General features: G+C 37.4%; 1 protein-coding gene across 2 annotated transcripts in view; it reads left to right on the top strand.

Annotated features, from left to right (window-relative positions):
- Positions 1-25,663, top strand: part of TET2 (tet methylcytosine dioxygenase 2) — a 129,355-nt gene that overhangs the window by 67,030 nt on the left and 36,662 nt on the right. For both annotated transcript variants that reach the window (XM_061164277.1, XM_061164278.1), the window contains exons 3-4: positions 19,132-22,580; positions 24,174-24,264. In XM_061164277.1, the coding sequence (XP_061020260.1) occupies positions 19,178-22,580; positions 24,174-24,264 (3,494 nt within the window). In that variant the 5' untranslated portion in view covers positions 19,132-19,177. The remainder of the gene's footprint in view (positions 1-19,131; positions 22,581-24,173; positions 24,265-25,663) is intronic.

Raw genomic sequence — 25,663 nt, 5'->3', positions numbered from 1 at the left:
ATACCTGTAAGTTTGTACCTTTTGCTCACCCTCATGCATTTTGTCATTATCACCTCTGGTAACTGTCAATCTATCCTCTGTAAGTATGAGTTTGTTTGAGGTCATGTGGTATTTGTCTTTCTCTGCCTGACTTACGTCACTTAGTAATACCCTCAAGGTCCATCCATATTGCTGCAAATAGCAGGATTTCCTTTTCTTTGTATGGCCAAATAATATTCAACTTTATATATAGTAATTTCACATTTCTTTATCCATTTATCCACTAACATACACTTAGGTTATTTCCATGCCTTGACTATTGTAAATAAGGGTGCTGTGAACATGGGGGTGCAGATGTTTCTTCAGCATAGTGCTTTTATTTACTTTGGATGTAAACCCAGAAGCGGAGTTTCTGGATCATGTGGTAGTTCTGTTTTTAATTTTTTGAGGATCCACCAAAGTTTTCTGTAGCTGCTGCACCAATTTACAATCCTATAAACAGTGTACAAGTGTTACATTTTCTCCACTTTCTCACCAGAATTTGTTATCTCTTGTTGTTGATGATAGCTGTTCTAAAAGCAATGAGGTCACATATCTCACTGTGGTTTTAATTTGCATTTCCCTAATATTGAGCACCTTTGATAGACCTGTTGGCCATACCTGTATCTTCTTAGCATAAATGTCTGTTCAGGTCCTTTGCTCAAATAATTGAATTATTTGAGGTTTTTGCTCTTGTATGAATTTTTAATATATATTGGACATTAACTTGTCTTCAGTTACTTGATTTGCAGTTTTTTTCCACAGTCCATAGATTGTCTTTACATTTTGTTGATTGTTTCTTTTGCTTTGCAGTAACATTTTAGTTTGATGTAGACCCATTTGTTCATCTTATATTTTGTTGCTTGTGCTTTAGGTATCATATCCAGAAAATTTTTGTGACCCTATGGACTGTAGCCTGCCAGGCTCCTCTGTCCATGGAATTCTCCAGGCAAGAATACTGGCGTGGGTTGTCATTCCCTTCTCCAGAGGATCTTCCTGATCCAGGGATTGAACCAGGGTCTCCTTCACTGCAGGCAGACTCCTTTCTATCAGAGCCATCAAAGAAACCCAGAAAATCTTTAGCAAGATCTATGTCAAGGAGTTTTTTCCCTATGTTTTCTTCTAGGAGTTTTATTGTTTCAGCTATTATTCTTAAGTCTTTAATAAATTTTTAGTTAATTTCTGTAAATGGTAGAAGTTAAGAATCTAGTTTCATTCTTTTGCATGTGAATATTCAGTTTTCCCAGGCTTCTCTAGTGGCTCTGTGGTAAAAAAAAAAAAATCTGCCTGCCAGGACAGGAGACATTGGTTCAATCCTGGGTTGGAAAGATCCCCTGGAGAAGGAAATGGCAATCCATTCCAGGATTCTTGCTTTTGATGCTATTGTAAATGGAATAATTTTATTTCTTTTTCAGCTAATTCATTGCAAATGTATAAAAGCACTACTGCTTTTTGTAACGTTTCATATCCTGCAACTTCGCAGAAGTTGTTGATTAGGGTGTTTTGGTAGAGTCTTTAAGATTTTCTACATATAAACTCATATTATCTGAAAACAGAGAAATTTTACTTTTTCCTTTCTGGTTCTGATGCCTTTCTTTTCTTTTCCTTGCCTGATTCCTCTGGCTAGGACTTCCACTACCATGTTGAATACAGGTGGTGATAATAGGTACCCTTTTCTTATTCCCGATCACAGAGGAAACTTTTTCAAAGTTTTACCAATGAGTATTATAAATGGTCTTTGTTATGTTGAGGTACATTCACTCTGTTTAGTTTGTTGAAAGTCTTTTTTTTTTTAATCTTTTTATCATGGATCTTGAATTTTGTCATGTTATTTCTGAATCTATTGAGATGATATGATCTCATCATTAATAATCATTAATTAATGTGATGTGCCACTTTTCTTGATTGGGGTATGTTGAACTAACCTTGCATTTCAGGGATGAATCCCACTTGATCATGGTATGTGATTCCTTTAATGTGTTGTTGAATTTGATTTACTAGTATTTTGTTGATAGAGTTTTTGCATCTGCATGCATTAGAGATATTGGGCTGCAGTTTTCTTGTAGTATCTTTCTTTTAATGTTTTGTTGAGTTAGCAACTAAACAAAAAACAAATTTTATGATTTTATTGCTCACCATGGGTTTAGAAGACTGTGTAAAACATTTCCACACTTTGAATACTGGAGTTAGTGGGCTTGGAGTTTGGTTAGAGTTTCTTGGGGAGATAAGAGAGGACAAGTAGAGTAGAAATAAATATTTTTAAAGCCAAAGACTAATGCAAATGAATGTTTGTTTCAAATGTGTTTATTTGTCTATAATTCTTTGCAACAGGTGAGGGGGAGGAGAGCTGAAAGGAAATACTGTTTTGAATTTTAATAAAGTTTGTTCATGGAAATGTTGGTACTTCTGCTTCTTACATTTCTGTAAACTTTGTAAGTTATTTTGGGATGTTCTTTTTCTTCTTCTTAATTCAGTGAATATTTTAACCAGTAACCTTATCTTATGGTACCATTTTATAAGATGACAGTTAAAGTCTGAGTGTGTATACCCACTGAAAGATGGAAAGGAAGAAAGGGGTGCAAGGGAAAGCTACAACTTTTAGAGAGCTGGTGATATTTTAAATGTACATTGTTTCAGATTTATGTTGCATATGAGTTGCATGTTATGTTGCATGCTGAGTCCAACTCCTTGCAACGCTATGGACAGTAGCCTGCCAAGCTCCACTGTCCATGGGATTCTCCATGAAAGAATACTGGAGTAGGTTGCCATGTGGATTCTTTACCACTAGCTCCAAAGGAAGCTCTAAGTTACATATACCATATTCAGATATAACTGAAGTGTAAACATGACAATTTGATAACAGACAGAAAATGTATGACATTTTCTATAATATTTTTTTCTCTAGAAAATTGTTTTCTAAGAAAATGTCATGAACTTGTATTATTCACTGATTTATTAATTTGAAATGATTTTCAAACAAAAGCAAATTCATTTTTAGCGAATTTAGTTATAGTCATGATAATAGATATAGCTATGTTTGTTGTGCAAATCACTAGCCAAATCAACCTCTAATGCATCCTTTGGTGTGACCTATGAATATGTGCTATCCCCTAAATAATGCTGTGGTTGTATGGAAATTACTTTATAGGTAATTAAGTCTTCTCATGAATTCAGATGATATTTTTAACACAGACATAGTCAAAGTACATTTTCAGTTTTTCTCAGTGTTTAGATTTAGTGAGTTTATAATCCTTTTTTTTTTTTTCTTTTCTATCCTTTCCACATGCCCTGTGGAGACTTACGTTAGTGCAGTGCTACATTAAAGGAACAGTCACCCAGATTACACCCTGAGAGCAGCCTTTCTCTTAATTTTAAGGGCATAACTTAAATGGTCTATTTAACTCACACACAGAAAATTAGCAATTTCTGAGTACTAGAGCAAAGTAGGATAGTTTCATGAGTAAAATTGCTGCTGGGAATCTGAGTTTTCCTGTTTGTCTTCATTTTATTTTTAAAATTATGCTTCAGGGTTGTTTTATATTCAATATTATTGCTAAAGACTGTAGCATTTAGAGAGAGAAAGGAGTTTTGCAGTTATGTTATCAAAAGTTGTTCACTTCAAGGCTGAAGAAATTTCTGATAGAATATTTTTCTCCTAAATATATAAGTGTATTGGCACTTTTGATGTTTAGAAAATAATCATGAAGGGGACTTCCCTGGTGGTCCATTGGCTACGACTCTGGCTCTCAATGCAGGGGGCCCGGGTTCAATATCTGGTCAGGGAACTAGACCCCACATGCCGCAACTAAAAGATCTCATGTGCTGCAACTAAGACTTAGTGCAGGCAAACAAATACATAAAACAAATAAAAATATTTAAAAAAAAAAAAAAGAAAAGAATCATGAAAAGCTAGATTTTCTATTCCTATTTTATCCAATATTATCCTTAATTGAATTCTTTAATTACTGTAGTTCCTCAGCTATAATCTGATTTTATTTCTATAATTTATACTTAGTACATAAAAAATTACTTTGTGTCAGTCCTCATGCTTCCATTATATTTTTATGTGATCTGGTCTTGGACGATTAGGAGTGGCTTTCTTCATGTGGGAGGTGGTAACACAGACATCACAAAGACTTACATTTATAAGATTTAATCTTAAAAGCAAGTATTTATTTGTCTCTTTAAATATCTTTATATAATGTAAATCACTTTTGACATTAATTAAATGACTCTGCTCTTAAAATTACCAAGAAAGATTTGTTACCGTTAATTGAAGAGTTTTGAGTCACTGTTTCAAAACATTTTGGTTTGAGATTTTGTAGCCATTCCTAAATATTTTCATCAGGACAGAAGAGATTTTGAGCTAAAGGCAAGAGCCTTTTCTAAGGAAGAGTTTAAGTATTAGAATGGTGATAAAATTGCAAGAAATTAGGGAGAATAGTTTTTACATGTTTAATTTGAAGTTAAAGCAAGGCTGGCACATGTGATATCTTTGGCTCTCAAAGATGAACTCAGAGCTCTTTACACCTAAGTTATGGATATGAATTTATATTTTCCTGGACCACAAGTTCAAGATCTATGTACATATTTAAAATGACATAAAGTCATCAAGTACATCTGAATTAGGATTATTTAGTGTGTGCTATTCCATGGGATATTGGTTTTGCAGGGTATTCTGTAAACTATGATTCTACATTCAAGCTATGTCTGGGAAATGCCACACATGCATTGACTTTTTTGGGATCCCATCATCATATTAACAGCTTTGAGGACTTTCATTAAAAGCAGATTTAAATTTATTCATAACCCAGTTTTCTTTATTTTATCTCAGCCTTGTCCTTCCTTTTAAAAAACATGTATTAATAACCAATAGAACTAGTACTTTATAGATCATATGATGTGACCTTGTTCCTATAATTTGGTTGTCTATTTGTGTTCTTGCAACTGTACATACAGACTAATCTCCAGTGTATTTAGCAACACACTTAAAAAGAGACTTGCTAGAAATGTCAAGAATATATCATTTGGGGGTGGACACCATTGCCCAGAATCTGCTCCTTAATTTGAAAATCCAGAAACCCAATTTTATCTTTCTTTCAGAGTTGATTGGATTGAAAGTGATTTGTTTTAATCAAATGCACATGAAGTTGGTGTTTAAATAAACTTATATGTTTCTCAATTAATAATCAGAAATTCACACTTCTAAATATGATGTATGTACGTGCCTTGTCCAAAGTACCTGCGCTCAGGGTGCCCGGTGTTTCTTGGATCTGGAGAACTTAAGGAATATTTTCTTATCTATATCTCAATGAAGAAAGCAGTCAAAAATAAATAAATAAATAATCAAAAAAATTAAAAAAAAAAAGAAAGTAGTCTTCCTCGCATGTAGGAGAATTTGCTCATCTAGTGACTGTACTCATATTGGCCAATCTGGAGTTTCTCTTCCCAGGACAGTATATAGAGCGCTTATATTACCATGAGGAGCACCAAACCTGCTTCTCTGCCGTGAACTGACCACCTCCATCTAGCCACATTTTGGCTCAGAGGTTGACAGGTCTGTGTTTCATATCTGTATCTCCCCTGTATCAGCTATGCCAAGCTTCTTTACTCTTTTAGCTTCTATTTACTTATTATTAAATGACGTGAAAAGTATACTTTCCAGGCCAAGAGTAGTCTTTGTGATGACTCATTTCACTGAGACCCCAGTAGTTGTTGCTGCTAAGTCGCTTCAGTCGTGTCCGACTCTGTGCGACCCCATAGACGGCAGCCCACCAGGCTCCCCCGTCCCTGGGATTCTCCAGGCAAGAACACTGGAGTGGGCTGCCATTTCCTTCTCCAATGCATGGAAGTGAAAAGTGAAAGTGAAGTCTCTCAGTCGTGTCCGACTCTTAGCGACCCCATGGACTGCAGCCTACCAGGCTCCTCCATCCATGGGATTTTCCAGGCAAGAGCACTGGAGTGGGGTGCCATTGCCTTCTCCACAGTAGTTGTTAATCGTTGCCAATTTTAAAAAATCATATCATTTTAGCACTCAGAAAGATCTTTGACATAATCCTGTTCATTTCCCTCAGATTATAATTGAGGTTTTTTGTTTTTGTTTTTGTTTTAAATTATGATGTGCAGATGTTATGACTTGCTCAAAAATCTATATCCAGGACTAGATCTGAAGAGCTGGTCTTGTGTATGTATGTCTTATCCCACCAATCTAGTAATTCAAAATTTTTAATGATAGATATTTAATGCTTCTTCTGGATCCCTTAAGACTGTATATCCAGAGTAAGAGCCTTTTTGAGGGGAAAAAAAAATGTATGGCCTTTTTATTTCTAATTTGATACCAGTTAAAATGTACACTATAATTTGGGACAGTATGAAGTATTTATCAGATCTTCTAACAGAACACAGAAGATCAAAAAAGATGAGAGTAACCTTCATAACTTATGGGAACATGTTTCTGATGAACACGTGGTTATATACTCTTGTCAAGTAACATCAAATAGTTGATGTTTCCCATTTTCTTAATGCTTTGTCCACTAGAAAATCTCTTTAACTTATTTTCTTCTGGATGGACAAAAATTATTTTATATTATGAAATAATATTAGTTTGAATGTGAATGTATCATTTTATTTTTTTTATTTTTATGCCTCTGAATGATTAACCCTATCAGAAATTATACAAAGTTCTTTTATTTTACTAGAAACTGTTTTGTTGGATTTATATGACAGTTTTATTGGAAACATCATACTCCAGGATATAAAAATAAAAGCATTTCCCCCTATAGTTTACCTGCAAACATACTATGATAGTGTCCCCCCCACCTCCCACCCCACTATCCCTATGATGTCTTCTTGGCTAGACTCTATACTTTTGACAGCATCCTCTGGTATTAGAACAGTTTTATCTTGATCTTTGAAGTTCAACCCTACTCATCTTAAAACTCCCAAGTCAAGCCTAATTCAGTCCTCTTCCTCCCCCAGCAGAGTCTTTATCTGTGGCTCCAACACGTGGAGAGTCTGACTCTGGATATCTCTGCGCCCGCCTCCTCCATTTTAAACACCAGCCACAGGGAAGTTAGGCAGGGCTGAGGAAGGATGGAAAAAACTTAGGGTTCCTTACTTGCCTTCAGGACAAGGCTGCAGGACTTTGAATTTGCTGTTTTGGTGGTTGACATGGACATTGGGGCAGGCGTTGAAGCACTGGCTGTCTTGGCACCTGTGGCTCTGGAGAGGCGCCCACAGGGGCCCTTCCTCCGCAGCTGCCCGGCCAGGAAGTCCATCCTCTCTTAGTCTCTTCTGTCTCTGCGTCCAGTTCAGCTTTGCCTGCAACAGGTCCACTCTACACACTCTCTGTACCACGGTGCCTGTCCACCGGACAGATCTTCAGATAGTATGTCAGTGAGGTCAAGCCCAAAGAACGACAGTTTCTGCAATACATTTTTTTTTTAATTGAAAATGTCAGGCATTGGATAGAGTGTATTCGAATAAGTGTATCCCATTGTCCTAGTAAAAATAAGCCACTCACAATTATCTGTTCTAATGATGAAAATGGACTGAAGCTGAAAAATCTAACTTTTATAATTTATGAGAAACAAATGATGCTTGTGACATATGGCATTTGTAATTATGTTTGATGATCTTTTCCCTCAACACATATTAATTTGGTGAGAGTTAGAGACCAGGAATAAGTCCAAATTCAAGAAACAATCCCAGGATTAACACATATGGGGATAGCTGAAAACTGACAAAAGAGCATGCCCATCTCACCAGTTGGGAAACCAGTTGACCTGAGTTGTAAACTGTAAGCAGATCTATTTCTAAACTGCCAGGTGGCTGCACATTTTACGTGCAGACTTCTATCTACAGGCCTCTTCTCTAATCTTCACTGACATTTCTCCTGTCTCCTCCCTCAAGTCGTCTATTTGTTATTCCGTTGTGTCTATACTGTTATTTTTAAGATAAGAAACACATTTTAAAACTTACAACATTGGGACTATATAGTTTCTACTGAGGATTAGGAAAAATTGGACAAGTCCTCTCTATAAGCATGGGTAACACACCACAGGATCAAAGCAAAGTGCTGGTCGCATGCATAGCTACTTGTATAATTAATACACTTCTGGAAATGTAGGCACTTTCTCTGAGATGCATACACATTTGTATGTTTGCTGGGTTTTTTCCCCCAAATCATGGGAAGTATATCTTAAGAGATTTCTTAATATTAAAATTAAAAGTTCTTATTAGATGAGACATTGAAAAGTCAGTTTTGAAGTAAAAATATTCATTCACTTTATATTCTCCATATTTAATGCATATATAAGGCATTATGTTCCAAGCTTAATGTAGTTTGGAGACAAAGTTTGCTATTTAAAGTTGGTTTTGCATAGATTGACTATTTTTCTTAAAAATTTTAGCTTTAATATTAATGAAAAATAACTTTTAATTTTTTAAGTTATGCCCTATAAAAAACACTTTGCTTACTTCCAGAATGGGACTTAGCAATACTGATATTATATAGTAAGAAAGTAAGTCAAACTGAGTGGAGAGAATTTGATAGATGCAGAAAATAGGGATGGAAATCTGTCAGGATTTTAGAGCACTACCCATGGGGACCTTCAGTAGACAAAACCGCAGGCCTGTTGTCCTGCATGCGTCTTGAAATAAATATGTCAACTCAAGCTATCTCCCACTTTGGTGGGAAGAATCTAAACTAGTTTTGGAGAATAGTGCCATCTTCACAGGAAGGGTAGTGAAACATATCATCTTTACTCAATGTTTTCCATGTTAGGAACTAAATAATTCCTAACACCTGAATTACCGTAGGGGCGGAGTCTGTCAAGGAGGCAATAGAGACATACAGTAATCTAAGGCTGATGCTGAGACACAGGTACTTGAAAGTAACTAGTCTTAAGAATTTACTCCCTGCAATGTGCCTGTGTCAATAAACAGGACTCATATGATGATGGCAGAGTATTTTATATACTTTCAATATTAGAACATGAAGTCAATTTTTTTATAGAAAAAAATTATTGCCTTATCATATGGTAGCTATACATATCTATAAATTGACTTTTTTTGGTTTCCTTGGAAAAAGCTGACATGAGATTTAAATGACTTTTTTTTTTTCTTCTTTTCTTTTAGAGCAGTTAAAGCCACACCACCAACAAAATCAATAAACCAAAAAGTAAGAGCAAAAACAGAAAGCCCTCTTCACAAATTTTGAGCATCATCTACAGCTTTATGTGGTGAGAGATGCAGCTACCATTCTCGAATGATTCAAAGAGAGTCAAATGGTGTTGAGCTAAATTACAACCCTAAATGCGTATTGGTGAAATGAGATGCTGATCCATTTGCACACTAATGTGCTATTTTTAAGTCATGCATCATAGCATCTTCAAAGAGGCCTGTCATAATTATGATGGATTAGACTGCAGAGTCAGTCCTAGATGGAGTAATTGTTTCACAGATGCTGCCAATGTGACTTGAATTCATAATAAATTATTGTCAGAGAGGTGGGAGAAGGAGCAAAATCAAATACCAAAGGAAAGCTGCTGTGGCTGTTTTGGTCTTAGGAAACCAAAAATGTTTTAGCTACTAGTCAAAAGGCTAGTATTTTCAACTGAGATAAAGGGGCTTCATTAATGTGTACCTCTAACACTGAGGAGGAAGGTTGACACTTGGAATTTTTACTTAAAGTTCTCAGTGTCTATCTCAGTATCTTCCTCTTCCTCTCCCTTATAGCTTACAAAACAGTATCCTGGAGCAGTAGCTGAAATCATGAAGTGGCCATAACATATTCTTGTACATTTCTACTATCTGGTTGTAACTTGACCTTTAGATTTCCAAAAAAATTCGGCTGTATTTATATTAGACAAAACTGTTCTTTTTGGTTCTTTAGAAGACCATAGTTCATGGGGAACATTAGACTGTTACAATGGAGAAACATAAATAACATGACTAGTAAAATCTAAATTATGACATTTTAAGCTATGATATAATTAGTACCCATCATTTAGGTAATTTCTAGAACTGCTTCTTTAGGCTTTGCAAAAATTGCCAAAGCTGGTAGTGTGTGTACACAGTTGAAGAAATGAGTTACTTATTACATTTGTGCATGCTCAGTCGTGTCTGACTCTTTGCGACCCCAGGGACTGTAGCCTGCCAGGCTCCTCTGTCCATGGAATTCTCCAGGCATGAAGACTGGAGTGGGTTGCCATGTCCTCCTCCAGGGGATCTTCCCAACCCAGGGATCAACCCGTGTCTCTTGCGTCTCCTGCATTGTAAGGGGGATTCTTTACCACTGCGCCACCTGGGAAACTCATTATTACATTTTGATTAGCAAAGATAACTGTTAAGAGCACTTAAAGTAGATAAATGTATGCCATGGCTTTTCCTAAGTTAAAGATTCAATAGCCAGAAAAGTTTCCATAAGTTACTTATTGAATATTGCTTTTTATTTTTTAAGGCACTGAGTTTTCTTTACGTAGTCCCCTCTGTATCTGATAACTACTGATGTATATTCTACTTAGAACACTAGTTCTTCCGCCTCAGTGATTTTGATAGATCTGTTTGGGGAACATTCATTGTCATCCTTTTAAAACTAACTTTGACTTAGTGGCACATGTATTTCTCTTATGGCAAGAGGGAATGGAGTTAAATTTCATGAGAGAACTTGGGATTGACGGCATGCAGACCTGGACAGTTGAAAGAGTTTTCCCCCTCTCCTGTACTCCTGTGGCAATTGAATGCTCATATTGTGTTACCAAAACCACAGTCCAGGGCAGAGCAGAACCTATGCCTCTTTGGTGCTGCCAGTTTAGCCCCTGTGGGAGTGATTATTTTGCTGCCTAACTTGAGCAAACTGCTCAGTTTTTACATCTGTAAAATAACAGAGTGGAACTAGATTTTTTCTTATGCTCTGAGATGTTTTATACATTGTCATGACCATCATCATCACATTTATCACTCATTTTGGATAATTAAAAATTGCTTAGCCTTCCAAAAGTTTAACATACTGTTCAGTAAGTCTATAGGCCAGAGTGCCTTGTCCACTGCTATTCTGGAAATAAGGAAGACCACCGCAAATAAAATGGCACGTATTTGTTCTCAGGGAACTTTTATTCTGTTTCCAAAAAAGAAGAAAAGAAACAAATATGATTTGTTAATATTTCAGTAGCTTTAACACTAGTGTGCCTAGAACTACCTCTTAATAGATTGCAAGAGCAGATTGTGGAATTTTCAGGAATTTTGTGAGTTGGCAGTTGATAGCTTGAAATTAGCCATCATCTGTCAGAACATCTCTTAAGGAATATGTTAAAAGCTCTCTATTCATTTTAAAATTGTGACCAAATGCTATAACATTAAGTGTTGACACCATGAAAAAAAAGTAACTGGGTAAGCTTAGCCAGTCATCCTTTCTAGGTCTGCCAAAGTCTCTTCTGCCTATGTTCCTGCCTACAAACTTCCTAACAGTTTTAAGAAAAAATTAGTGCCTTAGTTTTGATTGGCCATTGTCCCTGTAGATGAGTCATTGTCCTTATTGTAGAAATTGAATCTTATTCTAAAACAAAAATTCTCTCTTCTGATTTTTATAGATATACTTTTATTTGGCATTAACTATTTGACAATTGTATTTGGTATAAATTATCATATACAAACCTCCAAGAGCTGGTATTAGTTTAAAAACATTTTAATATTGCTTCACAATGGAATAGCATCCTGATTAGTACTATACATCATATTAATTATATGCTCTCTAGTGTAGGAAAAATGAAGGATATTCCATTTCAATCTCAATTATGAGGATTCAAAAATGTTTCTGCGATCAGTCATGTAGAAGAACAGATATGAATGAATAAAAACTCTATTTCTGTTTTTAGTCTCTGTGAGGCAAAAGGAATGCCACACAAAAATATCTCTCTAATAAAAAATTTACATTCCTTCAAAAAAAACCCCACTTATTTTAATTATGAAAAAAGTTTCCCTTTTCCCCTTGAATTTGTAAAAATATTAACTCTATGTTCACAGCTTAGCAGATAAAAATTATCTTGGAAGATTTTTTGTCATAGATACAAATTATTGACTTCTGTAAGCTTGAAAAAACTTTTAATATTTATATAAACTGTAAAAATTACAGCAGGAAAGCTTTTTCAGTATTATACAATGGTCAAAATGAACAGGTCTCATTTCTTTCTTCTTTCATTACAGGATAAATAATGTTCCAATGTCAGTATGAAAGCACTTGGTAATTTTAAGAGCGCTGTTGCAAGTGGGCTCCTGGATTGTGTAATATTCTGGGGTACATATGCAAAAAGTGTGGTCTAGGACAAACTGAAGCCAAAGAAAATATTTCTCTTTTCTCCCTCTAAAATGGCACTTTTTTGGTTTAAATTGTCTGAATTAGATTCATAGACCAGTAACAAATAATTCTGACATGTTATCCCCATCCAAAAATGAAAAGATAATATATAATTTTCCTTTCCTCCCTGAAAGAGATAACCATGTAGCTTTCTACATCTGATGGCTGTACTCAGTAAAGGAACTGCTGTCATGGGCAGAATAGTTCTGATACTGGGGTTAAAGTAGTTTTAAAACTGGCTATTATGTGTAAAACTCCATATTGAAATAAATTTCAAGTCACCTTCATTTCTTCTTAGAAGCTATTATTATGCTCATAAAAGATTTGCAGACTCCATCCATTGTAATTCTGTCCTTGACACTTTAAAGAATGTCCAAATTATGTGGTATGGATTTTGATAATGTATTACTTTATATATAAATATCTTTTTTTATTTTTGGTCACACCACAAGACTTGTGGGATGTTTATTTCCCAACCAGAATCCAGGTCTTCTGCATTACAGAGAAGTCCCCACTTAATATATAAATATCTCTTATCTAAAAAAGTAACTAGGACAATATATATTCAGAGCCTGCAAATTTCATATAATATGTAACAATATCTTCCCTGGTGGCTCAGATGACAAAAGTGTCTGCCTACAATGCAGGAGACCTGGGTTCGATCCCTGGGTCAGGAAGATCCCCTGGAGAAGGAAATGGTAACCCACTCCAGTACTCTTGCCTGGAAAATCCCATGGACGGAGAAGCCTGGTAGGCTACAAACCATGGGGTCACAAAGAGTCGGACACAACTGAGCGACTTCACCTTCAATGTATACATATACATATACACACACATTTTCTTTGGTGTATGTGTAAATTGATTTTACAGTTGCCAAAAAAGCATTTTTTGCTATAGTGTTTGGAAAAATAATTGACCTAATTCTATGAAGAATTATCTAGCTTATATCTGTGCTTCTTACTTAATTTCTTTTAACTGAAGTATAGTTATTTTACAATGTTTTGTTAGTATCAGGCATACAGCAAGTGATTCAGTCATGCACACACATGCTGGCACACACATGTGTTACTTTTTGGATACTTTTCCACTATAGGTTATTATAGTATAATGAGTATAGTTCCTTGTACTATACTTTAGGTCCTTGTTGTTTACCTATTTTATATATAGTAGTATACATATCCAAATCTCCTAATTTATCTCCCCCACCCTATCCTTCCACTGTTACCCCCTACTATTGCCTTTGATAACCATAAGTTTATTTTCTATGTCTGTGAGCCTATGTCTGTTTTTGTGAACAAGTTCTTTTGTATCAGTTTTTAGATTCCACATGTAAGTAATATTAATATGATATTTGTCTCTGTCTGACTTACTTCACTTAGTATGATAATCTCTAGGTCCATCCATGTTGCTGCAAATGGTATTATTTCATTCTTTTTAATGGCTGAATTATAATTCCATTATATAATATCCAATATATACACATCCTCTTTATTGTATTTATTTTTGGCTATGCTGGGTCTTTATTGCAACACGTGGGCTTTTCTCAAGTTGCAGTGAGTAGGGGCCACTCTTCGTTGCAGGGCACAGGTTTCTCATGGCAGCTTCTCCTCTTGTGGAGCACCAGCTCTCAGATGGGCTCGATAGTTGTGTCTCCCAGGCTCTAGAGCATAAGCTAAATGGTTGTGGCACACAGGCTTAGCTGCTCTGCGGCATGTGGGGTCTTTCTGGCCCAGGGATCAAGCCCATGTCTCCTGCGCTGGCAGACAGATTCTTTACCACTGGGCCACCAGGGAAGCTCCCACCATATCTTCTTTATCCGTTTATCTGTTGATGGACATTTAGGTTGCTTCCACATCTTGCCTATTGTAAATATTGCTGCTGTGAACACTAGTGTGCATATACATTTTCAAATTAGAGTTTTCTCTAATGTATGCCCAGGATTGGGCTTGCTGGATCATATGGTAGCTCTATTTTTAGCTTTTTAAAGAAACTCCATAGCAGCTGCACCAGTTATAATCCCACCAACAGTGTCTGAGGGTTCCCTATTCTCCATACCCTCTCTGGCATTGTTATTAGGAGGACTTTCTGATGCCCATTCTGACTGGTGTGAGGTGATAATTCATTGTAGTTTTAATTCTTGTTTCTCTAATAATTAAGAATGTTGAGATCTTTTCATGTGCCTGTTGGCCATCTGTATGTCTTTGGAGAAATATCTATTTAGGTCTTCTGCCCATTTTTTTATTAGATTGCCTTTTTTTTAAATATATATATTAAGGTGTATGAGCTGTGTGTACATTTTGAAAATTAAGCCCTTATTGGTAGCATTATCGGCAAATTTTTTTTTCCCATTATTCTCAGGCTGTGGGCTGAGGAAGTCTTTAGGCAGCCTTTCTGCTGATGGGGGGGGCTGCGTTTCCATCCAGTTTGTTATTTGACCTGAGGCACCCCGCCACTGGAGCCTAAGGCTATTGAGTGGGGCCAGGTCTTGGTGCCAAAACGTCAGCCTCCTGGAAAGCTCACACAGATGAATGTTCCCCAATATATCCACCACCATTCCCCAGGAGGTCCTGCAAGACCAGCAGGTAGGTCTGGCCCAGGCTTCTATCAAATTGCTGCTTTTGCCCTGGGTCCTGGTGCAGATGAGATTTTGTGTGTGCTCTTTAAGAGCCTCCGTGTCCCCCAATCCTGGGGAGCTCCTGCAGTCAAGCCCTACTGGCCTTCAAAGCCAAATGCTCTGGAGGGCTCCTCTTCCCAGTGCTGGATGGAACTCTCATTTCTGTGGGAGAACCTCTGTGATGTGATTATTCTCCAGTTTGTGGGTCATTAACTTGAGGGGTATGGGATTTGATTATATTGGGAGTTCACCACTACTCTGGTTGTGGTTCTGTCTTTATGTCTTTAACTGTAGAAGGTGTTTTCTGGTAGGTTTCAGCCTTTTTCAAGGATGGTTGTTCTGTAGATTGTTGTGATTTTGGTGTGCTCATTAAGCTCCTTCCAATTTGCCATCTTGGCTGCTCTCATACGCTTCTTAATTTTTGAAAAATGGTAATGCCCTCATTTTGGAGAAACCTCCTTTATCAAAGACAACAAATCAATATTAATGATTCTGAAAGCTAAAGGTTATTTTTATTAAAGATTATCAATAATTACAAGTATCAGTTTAGCTCAGAGCTACCCAATAGACATGCAACCTAAGCCACATTTGAAATTTAAAATTTCCCAGTACTCACAGTAAAACGAGTAAAAAGAAACAAATAAAATTCAGTGTGATCTGTTTTTACTTATTATATCCAATATAGCATTGTTTCAGCACGTAATAAGAATTGACTTATTTTATATTTTTTTGGTCCACACTAAGTTCTTTGAAATACAGTGTGTATTTATACTTACAGAACTACAACTCGGACTAAACAGGTTTCAAAGTCCCAGTGGTTGTTTGTGACTAGTGACGATGCACATCTAGGCCATCTCTCAATATTTGAAAGGAAGTGGGTCCAGCAGAAATTAAGATATCACTTTGTTCTGTTGTTTTTCTTTGTCCATTATGAATTGCGACCTTTTAAGTTTTATTTACTTATATGCATTCCTAAATGTTATGAAATGACACAGTTAAAGGCAATCTTCCTCTCAGTGCTGTTTTCCAGCCTCTCCATTCTTTTCCTGGAAGCAAAATATTTAAACCAGAGCTCATTTTATTTTTATTCTTGTAAATGTGCAGGTTGTGGCATTCTTATACACACTGTCGTGCAACTTTCTTTATTTCATTTAATTACTTGGAAATACTTTTATCTGAAAATGTAGGTTGTTTCCAAAGTTTTGCTAGTGCAAAACTTTGTGCATACATCATTTAACACATATATATGAGCATATTTGTTAGAAAAGTTTTTAAAACTGAAGAATCAAAGGAAGTTTTTACGAAATTCTGTAGCTATTGCTAAATCCCCTCTATGTTATTTATATTAGTTTTGACTCATTTTTTCTATTTGATGGTTGATTATTTTGCCCTATCAATTTGTATGAGTCTTACATATCAAGAAGAGTACTATGTAACTTTTAACTTTGCTTAGGGGTTTATGTTTGCATGCATACATTTTACTGAACTTCCTCATCTTTCATGGCTTTAGATTTTGTGTCATAAAGAACTTGTCCAGTCATTAGATTATGCTTTTAAGTTTTGTAAGACTGTTTTTAAATTTTTTAGTGATTTGTTTTCCATATTCAGATGTTAAATCTATCTAGAATGTATTTTGGTATAAGATATAAGGAATTAATCCAACTTCATCATTTTTTCAGAAAACTATCCCATCGATCTAATATTACCTCATACCCTATTTCTATGCATGTTTGAATCTATTTCTTTATATTCTATTCCATTGGTCATATAAACACCCTATTATCTATTGATGTGCAAGTACAAGCTGTTTTAAGTAGAGCTTTTGTTGCTTTTTAATATCTTTCAATTTGGCTACTGCCCTGCTCAGACCGCATTACAATTCTCTTTCACATTATTGCTGGATACCCAATTTGTTTATTTTCCACATAAACTTTACAGTCTGGCTTCTTAATTCCTCAAAACATTCTGCTAGTATTTTTATGAAACTATATTAAATGATTGGTTGATTTGACCACTCTGTAAGAAGATATACTACCTTTCTACTTGTTTTGTGTTTGCATTTATAGATCCCTCAGTCTTGTTTTAATGTTTTATTCAGATAGGCCTTTCACATATCTTTTAAAGTATATTCTTAGTGTTTAAAAAAAGTTTACAGTTTTTTATTTCACCAAAGCTTCTGACTCGTTGTTGCTGTTAGGTACCAAGGTGGCTGATTTTTTTCTCTAACTACTTTACTGCCCTTTGCAACAGTTTTTCAGTTGATTCTCTTGGTTGGCCAGTGTACAATCTTATTCTCTGCAAATGGTAACTTTAGTGTTGCTTTCTAATATTTATTTCTTCCTCTGTTTCATTTGTCCTGGTTAGTAAGCAGTAGCTATTTTAATAGACCTTTTTTATAGCCCAAAGGGAAAATAGTCTTGATTTCTTTTTCTGCTTACATCCTTAAAATAAATTTAATGAGAAAAACTGTGGGAAAATAAAGCATGACTGCATAATAAATGGGACAGCATTCACTTTATATAATGGATTATTTTTTATTTTTAGTGCCCATTTCATCCTGCTTTCCCTATTATTTGGACTTCGAAATGTCCATCAATATTGGTCTCAAAAATGTTTGAATGAATGATTGAATAAAGAAATGAACTCAAGATGAATAAATTTATATCAGTCTAAGTGAAACTGATTAGATGTTTACTCTATAGTAAGCACAAAAATAAACATAGTAGGATATTTTTAAAGAATTCACAGCCCAGTAAAAGAGACCAAGCAAGATACAATTGCATGTGATGTGTTCAGCAGTAGACTATATATAAGGTAAAGAAGGAGAATAGAAATGGGAGTGACAAAAAAAAAAAAAGAAATGGGAGTGACTAATTCTTCTGGAAAATCAGGAGGGAATCCCTAGAAGGTGATCTGAGAGTTTTAGCTGGATACAGAAGTCACTGGGCATGATACGGGGACTAGGAAGGCATTCTAGGAGATAAAACAACATTGTGGAGGTCTGAAACAGCTTACAGTGTGTGGGTATTTATAAGCTGTTGTTATGGGGGGAGCATAATCTGTGGGAGCAAGTAGGACAGAAAAATAGAAACTTGCATATGAAAAACCATGTCTGTTAGGCAGGAATTCGCAGAAGAAGGAGGCAGCCGGATCCTATAGAGGAAAATACAGAATCACTTAGAAAAGGCATATAAATTATACGTTCACCCCTATACCCCACCCCCTGGAATGTTAACACTGCAGGGACTGTGTCTTGTCTTCCAGGTGTGTTTGGGTAAAGAGTTTGAGAACTGCTAATGCAAGCAATGAGAGTTAGTAAAGTGTGTGGGCTTCCCTGGTAGCTCAGTCGGTAAATAATCTGCCTGTAATACAGGAGACCCAGGTTTGATCCCTGGGTTGGGAAGATCTCCTGAAGAAGGAAAAGGCAACCCACTCCAGCATTCTTGCCTGGGAAATCCCATGGACAGAGGAGCCTGGTGGGCTATAGTCCATGGGTTTGCAGGACTCGGACACAACGTAGAAACCAAACCACCACCAAAGTGTGTGAAGAAGGGTATGACACCAGATTTGCATTTTAGAACTTTCCCTTTGATAGCAGTTTGAAGGATCCTTGAAGGACTGGGAAGAGGACAAGCTAGGTTCCAGAGAAAAATCTTTTAAAAAACTACTACAGTAGATAGTGAAGCGAGATAATGTAGATCTGGCCACTAAATGGCAGTGAAGATAATTCAAGAAATACACAGGAAATGGAATTGATAGAATTTAACGAGCGATTGGATACGTAAGGTGCTAGAGAAGAAAGAAAGGAGGTAGTCTTCCTCTGTTGTTCTTCACATTTTGACAAGAAAAATTATTTGGGAAGGAAGTTGATAATATTTACTAATACAGTGTGAACTTCTCACATTAGCTAGTGATTTTGATCTTTGTTTTTTGTGAGCATAAATATCTGAGGGCTGCTGGGAAGACAAGAATAAGCTTATCCTGAGTAGCTCTTGATTGTTACTCTGAGACATGAAAAGGAGTATCACAGTTTGCTATGTCTAGGAAGACCAATATTATTGAGGCCACAGTTTCTCTGTAAGGTGTGCTGTTAGTGTTAGATATGTATTAATGTACTTTATTTTTTTGTTTCTGTGCTCTTTAGAATTCATTCAGAGGGCAGCCTTGTGGATGGCCCCGAAGCAAGCCTGATGGAACAGGACAGAACCAATCATGTTGAGGGCAACAGACTAAGTCCATTCCTGATACCATCTCCTTCTCCCATGTGCCAGACAGAACCTCTGGCGAGAAAGCTCCAGAATGGAAGCCCATTAACCGAGAGACCTTATCTGGAAGTGAATGGAGACGCCAAGTGGCAGTCTTTCAAAAGTTATTATGGAATACCCCACATGAAAGGAAGCCAAAATAGTCGCGTGAGTCCGGATTTCATACAGGAAGGTAGAGGGTATTCCAGATGTTTGCAGAATGGCGGGATAAAACGCACAGTTAGCGAACCTTCTCTCTCTGGGCTCCATCAGAACAAGAAACTGAAACCAGACCAAAAGGCTAATGGAGAAAGAAAGAGCTTCGGGGAAAGCCAAGAAGGAAATCCAGACAAAGGCAGCAGTCAAACAAATGTCTCCGATATGAGTGCTAAGAGGGAATCTGTGAGCTCTGTGGCCCAAGAAAATGAAGTGAAAGATTTCACCAGTTTTCCAACACACAATTGCGGTGGGTCTGAAAACCCAGAGCTTCAGATTCTGAACGAACAGGAGGGGAAGAGTGCTAACTACCATGACAAGAACATTGTATTACTTCTAAACAAGGCAGTGCTCATGCCTAACGGTGCTACAGTTTCTGCCTCTTCCATGGAAAACACACACGGTGAACTCCTGGAAAAAACACTGTCTCAATATTATCCAGACTGTGTTTCCATCGCGGTGCAGAAAACCACATCTCACATACATGCCATTAATAGTCAGGCTACTAATGAGTTGTCCTGTGAGGTCACTCACCCAGCGCATACCTCAGGGCAGATCAATTTCCTGCAGACCTCGAACTCTGAGCTGCCTCCAGAGCCAGCCGCAGCGACGACTGAGAGCTGTGAGGCTGATGGTGCCAGTAAACCGGCTGCAACGCTAGGGGCCTGCCCCTTCCAGAAACCAGAACAGCAGAAGTCCACTTTTGAGATGTGCCCATCTCCGGCAGGAAACAGTAACATCCAAGGAACTGCAAAGCTAGGCTCTGGTGAAGAATTCTGCTTGGGTCCCAGTGGCAATTTGCAGTCTCCTGGCGGCAGCTCTGAACGGTATTTAAAGCAAAATGAAATGAATGGTGCTTGCTTCAAGCAAAGCTCAGTGTTCACTAAGGATTCCTTTTCTGCCACTACCACACCACCACCATCACAATTGCTTCTTTCTCCCCCTCCTCCTCTTCCGCAGGTTCCTCAGCTTCCTTCTCAAGGAAACGGCACTCTGAATGATGGGGTTTTGGAAGAACTCCATCACTACCCCAACCAAAGTGACCCAACTCTTTTAAGGGAAGTGAAAATAGAGGGTCAGCATGAGGCACCACCACCCCAGAGTCCCACTCCCTCCGCCCATGTATCCAACCCCTCTCTGATGCTTCCAGTAAGGCCTCAGAATAATTGTGTTAACAAGAATGACAGTCGGACTCCAGGGACAATGACTATTCCATTGGGTTCTGAGAAAACCAGACAACTTTCAGAACATCTCAAGCCTAACCCACCAATTCTTCATAGCAGTGGAGATCCACAGGATCACTGCCAGCATTTGATGGGACACAAACAGCAAGAGGTTCTCAAGAGTCAAGACAAGGAACAAACACGTGACCTCATGCTCCCAACACAGCCCTATCTGAAACCAGGATGGATTGAATTGAAGGTCCCTCACTATCATCAAGCAGAATCCCATCTAAAATGTAATGAGGCAACCCTGCGGTCAATTCTTCAGTATCAGTCCAACCCCTCCAATCAAATGACCTCCAAACAATACACTGGAAATTCCAACATGCCTGGGGGGCTCCCAGGGCAGGCTTATATCCAGAAAATAATCCAGCCGAAGCAGAGGCCACCAAGGTACCAAGTTGAGATGAATCAAGGGCAGTCTCAAGGTACAGTGGACCAGCATCTCCAGTTCCAAAACCCCTCACTCCAGGTGCCCTTCTCCAAAATGGAGCCTTCACCTGACACTCACAGGCAGTCACTGTGTGCCCCGAGATGTCATTTCCAACAAAGACCAGATCCCCAAACTGAGAAACTCATGCCCCCAACATTAAGACAGCACTTGAATCAACAGAGTTCAGAGACTGAACCCTTCTCAAATTCACACCTTTTGCAGCATAAGCCTCATAAGCAGGCAGCACAAACGCAACCACCCCAGAATTCACATCTCTCTCAAAACCAGCAACAACAGCAAAAATTACAGCTGAAGAATAAAGAACAAATGCCCCAGACCTTTCCTCAGCTCCAGGGCAACAGTGATGAGCCAAGAGAAGGAACATTCTTTAGCCAGGTTAAAGTAGAAGAATGCTTTCCTGGTGAAGAGCAATATTCAAAATCAAGTGAGTTCCAGACTCATAATCCCCAAATGGGGCTGGAGCAAGTACAGAATATGAACAGTATAAATTCTGCCTATGGGCAGATCTTGAAGTCAAATGCAAGCAAAGTACAGATTTCTGGTTCAAACCATATACAGCTGGTTCCAGACAATAAAGAACAGACTGTAAATTCTGAACTGTTTGCAGGAAACAAGACCCCAAACATGCATCACATGCAATATTTTCCAAATAATGTGACCCCTAAGCAAGGTATTCTTCACAGGTGCTTTCAACAACAGGAACAAAAGCCTCAACAGGCTTCAGTTCTGCAGGGATATAAAAGTAGGAACCAAGACGTGTCTGGTCAACAAGCTGCACAACTCGCTCAGCAAAGGTACTTGATGCAAAACCAAGCAAATGCATTCCCTGTGCCCGATCAGACAGGAACTCATGTTCAGACCCCACCTCAGAAGGACATTCAAAAGCATGCTGCTCTGAGGTGGCACCTCTTACAGAAGCAAGAACAGCAGCAAACACAACTCCAAGCCGAGTCTTGCCATAGTCAGATGCAAAGGCCGATTAAGGTCGAGCCTGGATCCAAACCCCATGCCTGTATGCGCCCCCTGTCAGCACAGCCAGAAAATAAAATGTGGAAAAAGATACCCAAGCAAGAGATTCCACCTCCCAGCTGTGATAGTGTGCAGCCCCGGAGCATCCTTGAGACCATGGAGCAGCATGTGGAGCAATTTCAGGTCAAATCATTATTTGACCATAAGGCTCTTAATCTCAAATCACAGAAGCAAGTAAAAGTTGAAATGTCAGGGCCAGTCACGGTTTTAACTAGACAAACCACTGCTGCAGAACTTGAGACCCACACCCCAGCTTTAGAGCAGCAAGCAACGCCTTCCTCAGAAAAGACACCAACCAAAAGAACAGTTGGTTCTGTTCTCAATAATTTTTTAGAGTCACCTTCCAAATTACTAGATACTCCTATAAAAAATTTATTGGATACACCTGTCAAGACTCAGTATGATTTCCCATCATGCAGATGTGTAGGTAAGTGCCAGAAATGTTCTGAGACACATGGTGTTTATCCAGAATTAGCATATTTGTCTTCAGATATGGGATTTTTCTTTCTTTTTAAAAAAATCTTGAGTCTGGCAGCAATTTGTGAAGGCTCATAAAAACCTGAAGCTTACATTTCTTGTCTTTAAATTACAGATGCTTGTGCTGTGCAAGGAAGAACTTCATTTACACTCAGTTTTTCAAAAAAAATAAAATAATTGTGCATGCTCATTTGTCCCTAACATCAAACCCTTTAAAATATAAAGGTATCTGTTTTAGACTAACCAATCTATTTAACTCTTTGTGTATCAACTCCTGGAGAGATACCCAAGCTGTAAAATCATCTCATTAAAATGGCAAAATAACTGCCATATGCAAATTGATGTAGGAGCTTTTAATATTTTTTTTAATTCAAGGTTGAATGTATTAGTAGTCTTTCAAGGTTAACTTCCAGTTAAGGGGGAAATGATCATCCTTCTGCCTCAGTGAGTTGGGGGAAATTATAATGCTGAAGTTCTGAATACTCATAAAGTTGCCCTTTCTCTGTGTATTCATTTGAAACATTGTGTGATTTATATTTATTTTGATATTTTCTCTTTCAAATTTCATCTATTTGATAGAAAATATGGTATTTCCCTTTGTTTTTTTTTTTTTAAACAAGCTTCTTTTTATTAAAATTCAAGATGCTTGATAGGTGTATTGTTGGATACAGTATTTGTAAAACCAGTGTTAAACTACTGTGGCTAATAGTCCACCCACTCCATGTTATTCCTCTCACAATGGGACACCCCACATTTTATAGGAGGATGGAGGGAGGATCCATACTGCCCCTTGGCGTGTGGTTAATATTATTGCCTCATGGGGCTAACGTGCCACACATGTCATAGACAACCCTGGGTAAGTTATCCTCACCTTCACACCCCGCTCCTATCACACTAACCCTTTTTTCCCGCACTTGTCATCTTTGATGGTATGCAAGAGCCTCTTCCTTTTATCTGACCCTCTCTTTAAGTTTTCTCTCATCATAAGTTGTTCTAAAGTACATACAAACATGGATCTGGATTCAGTGTTCTTATTTTCAAAACAGAGTGATTGAATGTTGTGGGAAAAGAAGAGGAGAAAAAGGTATCTTGACAATAAACTGAACAAGATCCTGGGGGATGAGATAGGACAGGAGATTTTACTTTGAATCTTTTAACATCCAAATAGCAGGCAGGCTTCTAGCAAGCTGTAATTTTTTTGTTCAGTTTAAAAAATTGGATTGTAGTTGATATTACATATAATATATTCTAATTCCCTCACTGTTTTCTTTGTTTACTTCCAATTACTTGGTTTAAAATAGCTCCTTATCCATATCTGAAATGTATTTAATATATTTTTATCCAACAGGCAGAATGTACATATACTTAATTATTTCGCACATTTTTTAATAGATTAGTCCATCAATTCATTTTAAAGGAAAAAAAATGTTTAAAGTCACATTTAGGGCCCTTACTGTACAGTTGGGGGATAAGCTTTGTGGATGTAGCCTTTATATTTAGTATAATTGAGGTCTAAAATAATAATCTTCTATTATCTCAACAGAGCAAATTATTGAAAAAGATGAAGGTCCTTTTTATACCCATCTAGGAGCAGGTCCTAATGTGGCAGCTATTAGAGAAATCATGGAAGAAAGGTAATTAACACAAAGGCACAGGGCAGATGAACGGTTATCCTTTTGTATATGTCAGAATTTTTCCAGCTTTCACATACAAAGCAGTAAACAATTGTAAACTGAGTAATTATTAGTAGGCTTAGCTATTCCAGGGTTGCCAACATTACACACTGTGCTATTCACCAGAGAGTCACAATATTTGACAGGACTAATAGTCTGCAAGCTGGCACAGGCTGCCCACTTTGAGATGGATGCCAGAAAACCCAGGCATGGACAGGAACCAGCCAGCCAGCCAGCCTGCCAGGCATAAGGGTGGGTGCTGGCGCAGGCCGCAAAGAGAGGCCCCGCTCTGGCTTTCCCACTTGATAAAGTGTCAGAAAGGGGGAAAGGTGGTATAAGAAAGGAACCATTGCGTTAAATTCACCTCGAGTTGTAAACGAGTAGTTATCTCTAAGGAAGTTGTCCACTGGTGTGAGCAAAGGGCAAGAATGATATACTGAATAGAAATAGAGACAGATTCTATGTATAGCTACATTTATGTTTAACTGTCAGTCATAAGCATACAGGTACTTACCTGAATCTACATGGTTACTCCTGCATGTAGAAGACTCTTATGAGTGAGAATCAGTGCAGAGAGAGACGTTCATATAGGTATCAACAGCGCCGAGCTGCTGTTATGCTAGGGTGCCTTTTCTTTAAGAGGTAGGCAGTTTCATCATTAAAATACATTAGGAAGCCTCCTGGGCAGCAAGGACATATTCTGTATCATTGTTGCCCCAATTCCAAATTATTTATTTCTAAATTAGCATATAGAAATTCACTAAATAATCATCTAGTAGCCTGGCAAAAATAGTGAATTTCCCTAAGTGCCCTCTTTTATTAGCAAGTAGTAAGTAGTGTCTTGGTGATAAGGGAAAATATAATCTGTTTCTAGAATTATCCCATAGTTTCAAAATTGCTGGATACTAGTAATTTGAGAGCCTTTTAAACAACGTGAGAGAGATTCTTAGAGGAACAGATTCTAACTAAAATCTGTTAAGATTCCCCAAGTTTTAAAATAGCTAAATTCAGCAAAGGACAAATCAAATAGTACATATCTTGGAAGACTAAATTTAACAAACTTGGAAAAGTTTTGTGCTTTGTGAAATTATGTATAAAAATAAGCTTCCCCATTATTTTTACCCAACATATAATTTCAAAATAGTTCATTACAATTATCAATATATTTTGATACTAAAGAGATACAAGGCTTAAAGTCTGTTATCCAGTTTCCTTGGCTTAGTTCTGTTTTTTTTTTTTTTTAATAAATTAAACTATTCATTTCTCAGGATGTGACCATAGAATAAAATTATGCACAAATGTTCAGTATTTTGGTTGCCTCTTAGATTCATTTGCTAATTTTATGTGTGTGTGTGTTTCT

The sequence above is a fragment of the Dama dama genome, chromosome 17 (assembly GCF_033118175.1).
Source record: "Dama dama isolate Ldn47 chromosome 17, ASM3311817v1, whole genome shotgun sequence".
In the NCBI taxonomy this organism is placed as follows: domain Eukaryota; kingdom Metazoa; phylum Chordata; class Mammalia; order Artiodactyla; family Cervidae; genus Dama; species Dama dama.
The sequence above is the reverse complement of the archived record's forward strand: the minus strand, read 5'-3'. Positions and strand labels throughout refer to the sequence as shown.